At 38.6% G+C, this 11,659-nt stretch overlaps 1 protein-coding gene across 13 annotated transcripts in view; it reads left to right on the forward strand.

The window, feature by feature from the left end:
- Positions 1-11,659, forward strand: part of Ctnna3 (catenin alpha 3) — a 1,512,724-nt gene that overhangs the window by 911,690 nt on the left and 589,375 nt on the right. For 2 of the 13 annotated variants that reach the window (XM_031347512.1, XM_031347511.1), the window contains one exon: positions 4,636-4,696. The exons of the other annotated variants lie outside the window; for them this stretch is intronic. In XM_031347512.1, the coding sequence (XP_031203372.1) occupies positions 4,636-4,665 (30 nt within the window). In that variant the 3' untranslated portion in view covers positions 4,666-4,696. Of the gene's footprint in view, positions 1-4,635; positions 4,697-11,659 lie in introns of those variants that run through there. 13 annotated transcript variants of the gene reach the window in all.

An 11,659-nucleotide genomic window follows, 5' to 3' on the forward strand; every position in this document is an offset into this window, starting at 1 on the left:
TGACATGGAAGAGACACATAAGGGAAGCTGCATGTCTGGGGACTGATGAGCATGTTGGAAGAGAGGAGGAGCCTGCATCTCTGTGAGGATATAGTCAGGAAGAATGGAAGTCTTCACAGGGCGTTAGGCTTAGAATCAGCATCACCTTGCCTTTCACTAGAAGCATTCTTGCTGCTGTGGTGAGGACCAGTTGCTGTAAATAAGTACAGATACATTGAAACCCAACAGGAAACGACCGTGGTAATTGGGGAGAGACTCAGACTGTAATCATGGTGGTAAGGGAAGAGGTGAGAATTTATGAGCTAGAAATATTCTCTGATGGATCTTATAATATAGTAATAAGAGCAAAGGGGGGAGTGGAGAGAAGGAGACAAGGGAAGTAGGAACGGGAGGAGAAGGGGGAGGAGGACAAGGAGGAGGAGGAGAAGAGAATATAACTGGAAAGATAAAGTAGCCATTGTTTGATATGGCGGGCTGTCATTCGCTTTCATTGAGTTTGGGCTGGAGTCTGTTAATTTTGAGGTATTCATTCAAACGGAAATATTTACAAGTAAAATTCTCTCTCATATATATCATATTCTAATCATATATCAAGGTACAGGTCTCCACTAAAAACAAAGCCATAAAGCTCTGTGACTTCTTCCGGGGCATATATGTCAACCAAGGGTGAAGCCTACAAGGGAGGCCCCTGAGTAGCTGGTCACAGAGGAGGCAGAAAAAGAAACCACGTTAGACAGAGTCAAGAGGTAGGTAGTAATAGGCTGACAAAGGCCGCTGATAAGCAAGTGCCCTGGATTGAAATATGCCTCCCCAAAGGCATTCTGAAGTCTCCGCTCCATGCACATCAGAGTGGGGGAAGGGGGCCGGTGTCTAAAGAAAGCAGTGGAACTAATGCTGAGTAAGGTGGGACCCTAATCTAACACGCCTGACATCCCTGTAAGATAAACTGGTGGCAGCAGAGACAGAGACAGGCAGCTTGACATGACAGAAGGAAAGCAGAGGTTTGGATTCCTCCCTTTGCAGGCAAAGGATGCTCCCATAGAGGTTGTTGGAAGGTTATGGAAGCAGGAGGAGGCAGATGTGTAACAGTGTGATCTTATTCTTCTGGTCCTCTCCAAAGTCTGCAGTTCGCTGTCATAGCAACCCCCCCCCAAGGGGGAAAAAAAAGGGGGATACAGCAGCTGAGTGATACATATAGGTGACAGGCACAATTCTAGACTAGATTTTTGAAACTGTGTGAATTTTTCACAAATTAATTCCTGAGTTGATGTAAGTCTCCTAAATGTTGATTCAACTGCTTAACATTTCACTAAGAAATACAAGACGTGCATGCTGTGGCAGTTAGATCTTCCCCTTTCCTGTTGGTGTCTCTGAGAACATTTACCTTTCTGGCAAACTCTCAGTGACGTTATGCTAATCTCTCTGGCGATAAAGGTTGCATCCATGCATATCCTTCAGGCAATAAAAGTTTACCCCGCCAGCAGTGGCCATCAGTGTGTACATAGATTTTTATTCTGGTGTACTTATCAAAACCTCAGACATGATGGGATATCATTATCCATGCAGACTCAGTTCTGTATTATGGAATTATTTTTAAGTGATGATATACATGTTTTTAAGAAGATTAAAAAAATAAATGGCATTAAACTCAAATTGGCAGAATTGAAAATAATATGTTTTATCTAGACTGCTCTAATTGTTGAGTATCAGAAATCATATACATATGTGCAGACCTATAATGATTCAGTTTGTATGTAAATAATTTATTGTCTTAAGGTAAATGAATCACCATGCAGAATATTTACCAAATTCTAATGAAAATAACCTAGGAATTCCCGAATCTACTAAAAATATTGGTTGTACCATATCTTGGAAGCATGTATTAAAGATGCAGAAATGCCTGACTTCAAGACACTTGTATATGTGTGTGTATACACATTTATTAATTTTTGTGTATGTAAGTTATGAATGTGTACATATGTGTGTGTGTATATATATATGTATATACACATTTACTAATTTATGTATATGTATGTTATGTGTTTGTGTGTGGGTGTGTATGTGTGTGTGTGAATATGCACGTGGAAATGGAGCAATTTTCAGAAACTGGTATTTTTTTTCTTCATTTCATTGTGATGGTTCCAGGTATTGAACTCAAGTTGATAGTGTTGGGGGCAAGTGTTGTTATCCACTGAGTAGTTCCCTGGCCCAGGACCTGCTTCTTGATGTGCAATAGACAGTAAACTAATAAATGAGTATGCAAGCCTGATCAATTCTTTGCAGAAAGGTAAGAACAGGTTTGACTTGAGCATTGATTTTGAAGTTCTAATAAGACTAGTAATGTTTGATGACTACGTTTGGGATCAATGCAGCCATATTCTATTACTATAGTTATATCATCTCAGAGCCACAATCCGTTTATAGAAAAATATATAGGTGGTATCTACGTCTATTTAATGTAGGTCTTACATTAAATAGAATCCCAAATTTAAGAAGGAGAAAATATAAATGAGTACATACTTAGTCTTTGTTGGTGGTTGATTTTATTCGGTTCTGATTGTTTGATGGTCTTGCTTTCTAACTTTGGGTGCTGAGACAAAATGCCTGATAGGCAACAAATGAAAGGAGAAAGAGTCGGACTTGGTTCGTGGTTTGAGAGGCATAGTGCATCCTGGTAGGGAAGGGACAGCATCAAGACCATCTCTTGTCTGGGATGGCAGAAGGTGGGCTATATCTTGGTAGATAAAGATGCTGTGAATGCTGGCTCTCAGCTGATTTTCTCCTTTGACATTTGGGAAGGTGACACTCACACTCAATGAAGCTCTTAGTAAACCAGTTAATCCTCTCTCTGCTTGCTCTCACATAAACACCCAAAGCTGGGCCTCACTAATGCCCTGGACATTTTCCAATCCAATCAAACTGACAGTAGAGATCAAAAATGACTATTATCTAATCTATGGTTTATGTGTTCTGTCTTTATTTTTTTTTTCAAACAAAGGCCTTGAGGCTCGCAGAATTTGCTTTATCAAGCACATAGAGTTTTTGAGTGAGAGCTAAATATCCACAATTAAGTCTGCCATTTTCTCCCATTCTAAGTATCGTCACTGCTCCGTACTACCTTACCTCTTAGCAAAGAGAAAAGTAGAGCTTTAACTATTTCATAGGCAACGCTGAACAGAATAATAACATCGGCAGTAAATATTTTATAGAAGATGAAAGTTCTTCATGTGGCTATTTCTTATATTGTACTTAATAAAAGCCAATGTCATAAAACTGGACCGTGGTTCATGTCATAAAAGTGACCCTTATGAACTAATTTTGAATAATTTTATATGTGTTTTATGTTCCCTTAGCAGAGCTGTTTTGTTCCAAAGCATATCTGGGAAAGCCCGCGGTCCACTGATTTTTTTTTTCTCCCATGGCTCAGTCTCATGACCTTGCCTTGCTAATCCCATAAGGAAACTATTTAAAGGTTGTCTCTAAGAACTATGGACATGTCAGCTACTTTTGTATTTTTGACTGTAGTTTCTGACCTATAACCAGGTACGCTATCCCAAATGGTTGCTTAATCGATGAACCATCAATTAAAAATGAATCAAATAGCATTTGTGGGTGATCCAAAAGGAGAATCATACTGTGCATTTATGATAATAATTAGAAAAAAAGGAACAGTGTTCTCTCTGCATTTGAGCCTGTGATCACTCACCAGTTATTTGAATATAGTAGTTAGCTTCCTTTTTTCTCTGTGGAAAAATCCTGACAAAAGCAACTTATGAAAGCAGTTTGTTCTGGCTTGTGACATGATGAAGCTAAGTTTATACATGTCAGCAAAAGAATTTTTTGGAGGATACAAATATCCAAATCATAGCCCCTCGTTGCCATACATTTTAAATGGCCTTGTAATTAAACATTTAACCAGCCACAATTTTCTGCCAAAGACCAATGAGAAAATATAGTGGAAGCCAAAATCTTACCTACCAAGTTAGCAAACAATTTCCTCTTCTCAGTTACCTTTTGTATTATTGCCTTCTGCACTCCTTACAAGTATCATTTACCAGCTCCGGTATGTGCATACACATCCTGTAGAATTCCATCTACTATGCTGCACCGAGAGTTTTTGGAGCATTGTATAGTTGCCTGAAATTGAAGTTCATATGTATTTTTCATTCACTCCTGTAATATTTTTGTCTCCCTAACTAAAATGCAAATTCCATGGAGGGTAAAAAATTCTTTTATTCAATGAAATAGCCCCACTTATTAGAAGAATATAGAGCTCATTGTACATAGACGATAAAGATTTTTTGGGTGGTAGTTACTGTATGTAGGAGACAGTGAAGAGTGAAGAGATCTGGCTATATTTTCTTGGTCACTCCTGTTCTTCCCCAGTGTTTTATCCATTTGGGCACATATACCCTCAGATACCTGAACTACGGCTGACTCACCGACTTCACCTCAAATGAACATCTAACCTACAAACTGGACTTCTCTCTGTGTGTGTTTTCACAGAAGAAGGATGCGTCTCTGATGAGTCAGGAAGATTGGTTTTCTTCTCAAAATAAGATTAATGTTTAGTGACATGATTTTGATTACCATATGCCTTACATTTCTATGTAACTTTCTGAATTTCCCTTCCAGCCACAATTTCTCACAGAAGCAAAATTTTAGAGTCGGGACAGCGTCTTGGAAGTCACCCAAGGTCTGATTTTACAAATGAGGAAATAGAGGGTTGTAAGAGAGAGACAGACAAGAGGAGGGAGTAAATGACAGAGGGAGGGAGGGGAAAAGGGAGAGAGGGCTGGATCAAGGGAAGGATGACAGAGAAACTGTGCTATGCTGATCTCCATTATCTTTGTTTTCTCTATTATCTTTCAAGCTGCAAGTTATGAAAATAAAAGGCAGCTTCCCCTCCCCCCATTTTATGCTTTCTTCTTCGAAACTTGCATACATGCTTAGATTGTACTGTAATCATATCTAACTCCCACTCCCTCCAATTTTCACTATCCCCAACACACCACTCTTTTAACTTCATGTTCCTTTTAAAAATAACCCACTGAGCCCAATTGGCATGTGTATATAAAGTGGAAGGGACTTTACCTACTGGGTCAAAGAATGGCGAGCCTACAAGTAGTTATGCTCCCAAAGAAGGGTGGCTGCCCCATGCTTAGTCAGCAAAGGATCAGAAGGGACACACATTTTTGTGAAAAGCGTCCCCACCCTCACCTCCCTGGTATTTCACACATTCACACCACCAGGATGTGTGATTGTAGTTGCTTCCAAGAACTGAAAGAAAAAAATAAAAGAAGAAGAAAGGAAGACAAGGTTTTGAATGAAAGCCTTTCAGCTATAATGCTGCCATGGGCTCTTTTTTCTCTCAACCCCACTAATCACCAGATTCTAATTGCATGTCTTTTTCATACGGAAGCTTTGTAATGATTTGTTAGAGAGAGAGAGAGAGAAAGAAAGGAAAACAATATAATTTCCAGGAACCAATATCATGGAGGCTTGAAGTATGGTGATTAATATGACATAGATCTGTGAGAAATTGAGCAACACAGCTCTTGCAGGAGGTAAATCAGGAAGAGAAACCACTATTATTTGACTAAAATATAATTATTTTCTGTTATTGAGTATGTATCACGGTCATGCATTTGCAGAATGAGGCTTCTTTTTAAAAATATTAGCATCTTCCCTGGGGAAAACCACCTCTTCCCAGTTGCCCACAGCAGCGTTGGGTCTTCATGGGCTTTTCTCTGTTTACTTTGGCATGCCCACTGTTGTCCTTGCACAGCTCACGTTTGAGAACTCAGGTTGGTGACTTTATGGGTATAGAATTTGACATTCCTTAGAAGACACAATGTCACAGCTGACTCCCTGTCTCTCTAGCACTTATGATTTTCTGCCCCTCCTCTGCAACCTTCCCAGAGCCTTAGATGTATGTGTTTTGTAGATGTGACTCCAACTTTGCATTTTGATTGGCAATGGTTTTCTCTAGTGGTCTCCTTCTGTGACAGAGAGGTGTTTCCAATACAAGGGGTCGAAACTACATTTAGCTGTTGGTATGATGATACTTTTAAAGATGGTTGTTAGGGATTAGGCTAGTTTAATAAATTAGTGGTTGTAAATTCTCCTCCAAGAACTGGACTTCACAACATGGTTTTCCTCTTATTGAGCAGGCAAGAGCCATTAGTTACCCCCAAGACAGATGTGCCAGTACTATACGCTTAGGGTTATCCTGTCACACTGGGCATTTTGTTGTGGTTCATAGGTTTTATAGCTGTGTAGGACTATTGGCTGCCTGATTCCTTTGGAAGCTTGCATGGTGCCTTCTTAAAGCTCTTTCTTAGGGTGGGGTGTTCAGGTCAGTTCCAGTTCTAGAAGTGCATGGCATCTTCGGCAGTAGGGATTTACTATCCTCCTCTGGTAGATAAGCAAATGCAACAGCAATGGACTGTATATTTCAGGGGTTTTTTTGTTGGCCTTCCAAAAACCCTAAAGAGGGTTTTTTTTCTGGTATTGGCAACTGGTGGTCTGGTGGCAGTTCAGTTCTGAAAACATCCATACAAATGACATTATATAGACTGAACAGATTATATTTTAGAATATCTATATATATGCATTAATAATATGTAAGTATAATTGTATATGCAATAGTAATTAATGAAAACAAAGAGACCATAATGTTGCTTGTGATCCTGACCAAACCCTTGGAGGAGAAGAAACAGAGTCAACAACACAGACTTCAGGAGTTGGGCAAGTCTCAAAAGCAAACTCATTTACTGTAAGAATCAGGCAAACCTTTATACCCTCCACTGGGACCCTATTGACCCATTACTACTTGCTTCATGTAATTGGTGCCATCTGATTAGTTGTTCTGGTCACGTGCCCTGTCATCATTTGTCTCAGGGTGTCAGGCAAGCTTTGTGTGTATGTGTATTGTATATGTGTATATATATATTTATATATATACATATATATATGTATATATATACATATATATATGTGTGTGTGTATGTGTGTGTATACATATATATATGTGTATGTATATATGACATCTTAACATACACATTCACTTGCATTACATGACATCTGATCTATGCTCATCTTTCTGCATATATTCCTGCCAACACTTGTTTTTTCATAGTGATCATGATGACTGGGTGAAGTGGAATCTCAATATAGCTTTGATTTGCATTTCCCTGATGACTAAGGATGTTAAACACTTTGTCATGTTTAGTCATTTGTAGTTCCTGTGAGAAGCGTCGGGCTAGTTCATTTGCTCATTTCTTGGTTTTATTTTGTGTTTTTATAAATAAATTCTTGAGTTCTTTACATATAATAGATACTAGTCTCCGTCAAGTGAATAGATGCAAAGATTCTCGTTGCTCTTTCTCTCATAGCTCCTTCCTTTGCTGACAGTTTCAGTTGTGGCATTCTATTTGAAATAATCAGATAAACCAAAATGAAGATTTACTCCATTCAACGACTAGAAAAGGAAAGCAGAAAAGCTTTTATATCATATAAATTTTGAGAAGCAGAAAAAAAGTTCACTAAGGTAGACTAGAGTCAAATCTCAAAAATCTAATCTTTAGAACTTTTAGAAGTATTAATCTTTTCAATAAAGATTATATTTATATAACGGCTAAAATTGCCAAATAAAACAGTCCAGGCTCCTCTTGGCATACGTTATGGGAAGAGTTTTTCTTTTTCTTTTACATCTCTCCATGTGGCTCCCTCATGCTGTTCTCTTAAGGAAAAGAAAAAAAAAATCTCATTAAAACTGGCACAGTCCCATAGCCACCACTCTCAACCGAAAAAACAGTATTAACATTTCCCTTTTGAGTTCTTTCCATAAACCTTCAATGTAGTGAAGGATTGCAGAAGAATTTTAGGTTATCTATTAATATATCCAAAACACTATATTTTTTCTTCAGGAAATAGTTTTTGCATTGTCCAAAGTTTATTGCCTTGATCTTGGAAGGTGTTAACTTGTAAGCTCAAAGGACTTTTTCCATTCCCCTTCCCATCCCCATCTGAATTCAACGCCCCTGAAGCAATAGACTGCCTGGCCTACCACTCTTGGCATCTCATTTCGATCTGTTATGTCCAAATATCATTATACTACATATTCCAAGTGCTCTCTGTGTCTGCCAACATTCTGAGGGGAAAAATATGAAAACATGAATGTTTACTGTGGGCTGACAAAAGGTAGAGGAATGGCAGGTCTTCAGTGTCGGAGGGGCCCCTAAGCTTCCTGGGTACTGACCTGCCTTCTCCACACTCAGGTCTCAACTCTGACCCAAACGCCTCCCTAGGTCCCAGCTCCTCATCACAGTAGCTAAGGCAGCGGCAGCCATTGATTCTTGATGAAATATGCCTTGAGGAAGCTACTATGTGGTTTTTTTTTTATTGTTGATGATGTTGCTCCTGCTTCATAAAGCTACATGATATTAACTGTAACCCTCTCTTAATTACTAAGTCTTCTCCAAGTGTTTATGTACTGAAGCAATATGTTGACAGCCCAGCACCAGCACTTATTCAGAAATGTCTACACCGCTTTCCATATGGCTGTCTATGTTTTATCTGGCACAGAGAGTATAGATGAAATGCTGATTTTCCACATCCTTGCCAATGAGTATATTTCATCGACGTTAACCACCCTAGCCTGTGTGAAGTAACTTCCACTTGTGGTCTTTATTTTATCGACATTCAACTGTTGATGATATGATGTTAAACAGTTTACATATATGTGTGGTCGTTCTTAGGTCTTTCAGAAGTGTACTCGCATTCTTTCCTGTGTTTCAATCAGGTTATCTTCCGTCTGTTGAGTTGTTCCTGTGCACTGGCCATTAACTTTTTTTTTTAAAAAGATTTATTTATTATTATAAATAGTTACACTGTAGTTGTCTTCTGACACACCAGAAGAGGGCGTCAGATTTCATTACAGTTGGTTGTGAGCCACTATGTGGTTGCTGGGATTTGAATTCATGACCTTCGAAAGAGCAGTCGGTTCTCTTACGCACTGAGCCATCTCACCAGCCCGGGCCATTAACTTCTTACCGCGCATGCGCTTTCAGGTATTTTCTCCGCACTCTAGTTTTCAGCTACACATCTTCGATGAGTTCCTTGGCTGGGCAGGAGCATCTTTTACTCAATGTTCTTTTTTGTTGTAGTTTCTGGTGCTTTGGTCGTCACAGCTAGTCGTCATTACAAGGCCCCTCCTCTTGCTACTAGGCTGATGCTTAATGGATGAACTTCCCTAATATTAGACGTTAGCTTGTTTGGAGTGGTGCTGGTAGGTGGTATAATATGAAGTTGAATTCTCTTCTTCTGCATATTGATCTCAGTATTGTTTATAAATGAAAGTCAAAAGCAACCATAGTGTGTGAGTTTATTTATGAGATCCCTATTCTCCTACAATATCTATATTTCTGTTATAACTGCAATGCTGTGCATTCAGGATAGCATTTTTTTTTTTTTTGTAATGTATTTTTGAGAGTGCAAGGCTTCTAGTTCTATACTTTTTATTCAAAGCTGATTTGGTTAATTAGGTGTTTTTTATTTTTAAGCTTATATGAATGTTAGGATTTTTTTGGTCTGCTACTGGAAAAGTGATATTGGAATTTTAATGGTGATAACATTGAGTCTGTGTATAATTTAAGGTCATGAGAAATGCATAATGTTATATTGTCATTCTTTTGGTTCACCAGCACTTCATAACTCGGAGACCAGAAGACAGCATTTAATCCCCTAGATCTAATCCCCTACATCAGGCAGTTCCAATGTAGGTGCTATGAAACGCACCTGGGTCCTATGCAAGACCATTATGTACACTTGCCCACGGATCTATCTATCCAGACTATATTCTGTATTTTATTTCCTACTTGAATGCTTAATAATTTTATAGCTACCTTTTTGATAAAAGCTATTCCTAAGTGTTTGACTACTTTCAGTACTTAACTGTTGATTAGATACTGCTGTACTTTTGGGATAACTTGTGGCTAAAATAATTAGTATAATAATTGCTAAAAATAGCAGTATTGATTTTAAAATTTAGGTCTTTAAATTGATGTGTGGTCTATAACTTTACGGAATCACTTGTTCGTTTTCACAGGAAGGCTCTTGTTTTTTCTTGTTTTGTTTGTTTGTTTTGTTTTCGTTTTGCCATGGCTGTTTGGTGACTATAGTTTCTATATAAGGTTATACTATCGGCAAGCAGTGACCATTTAGCTTCTTCAGTATACTTTTATTACTTTGGGATGTTGAGCTATAGTTCCCATCTTTTGTAGTGCCCACCTATCTATGGTTTCAGTTGCAGGGTGGTGCTCACCTTGCACAATAAACTCTTAAGGTTTCTAGGAAGTCTTTTAGTGGGAGGAACGTGTGTTACTCCTTATTTCAATGGTTGCTAGGAGCCACTATTGATTTGTGCAGATTTTCATCTTTTTTATGACTGCCATATTACATTTGGTTTCGAAATTCACTCGATTTTCCTGTATTGTTCAGTTCATCATTACCCAGTCATTCTTCCTTCCCCAGACATGTCTCTGATGGCTCTGTAGTATCAGTTGCAGGGTGTTCTCTTTCATTTGTGACTTGTGTGAACCTTTCTTTTTTTCTAATCCAGCTAAAGGTTTATTGATTTTTGTTTCTATTTTATTAAAAAATATTACTAGCTATAGGATTCATAGGATTTTCTTTTTATATAAAGCTTCTCTCTGCATAGCCCAATCTGGCCTTGAACCCGTGGAACTGCTCCTATCTCATCATCAGGAGGGCTGGCATTACACATGTTAACCACATATCCACTCTGAGTTACCTTACCCATTTCTTACTCTCTAATTCATTAATTTCTGCACTGCTATTTATTATTCTCTTCCATTTGCTGGCTTTAGGGAATAGTGTATTTCTGTTTCTCAATTTGAAGAATACATCGAGTTATCTAATTTGGAGATATTTCTCCTTTGCTTTGTGGGTGTTTGTTGCTTACCTTGGAACAACATTTGCTACAGGCCATAACTTTAGTGTATTTTGTGTTTGCATTTTTATTTTACTCAAGATGCATTTAATTCTTTTTAAATTAACCCCTTAAGTGTTTGCTGCTTGGCCGCTTGGATTCCATGACTCTGTGAGGGTTTTTTTTTTTGGGGGGGGGGGAATTTTTGTTTGACCGAGTGTGTAGTTTGTAGTTCATTTCCTTGTTGGGGTTCTTCCTACAGGTCACTTCCATTCTGAAAACAGTGTGCCACAGTCCTGGCACAGGACGAAGTAGTGCATGGGTCAACAAACGGAGGGAGAGCTTGACTACTTGCTCTGCAGGGTTTGGCTTATTACTTGCAGCCACCAGTGGTGGTAGGGCTATTGATTTGTCCCCTGGGTATGAATGTCTTGGGTCCTTGGTCCCTGCATATAAAGCTATGTCTTGGATCCACAAGTGTGAACATGGAACCTGTATTAAAAGGAGCTAGACCCAAGCCTACATTCAAAAGTCTTACTGAGAAATGGGGCAAGAGTAATAATGAAACTAGTTTCCACTCTCTTCTTTCTCTACTCCCAAGTGATATTTCTGTTTATTCCTCACCACCTACAATTGGTAGGCAGCGAGGCCACTGATGACAAACTGCCCTATTTCTCTCTCTCTCTCTCTCTTTTTTTTTTTTTT

This window comes from Mastomys coucha, unplaced genomic scaffold (assembly GCF_008632895.1).
Source record: "Mastomys coucha isolate ucsf_1 unplaced genomic scaffold, UCSF_Mcou_1 pScaffold3, whole genome shotgun sequence".
Classification (NCBI taxonomy): domain Eukaryota; kingdom Metazoa; phylum Chordata; class Mammalia; order Rodentia; family Muridae; genus Mastomys; species Mastomys coucha.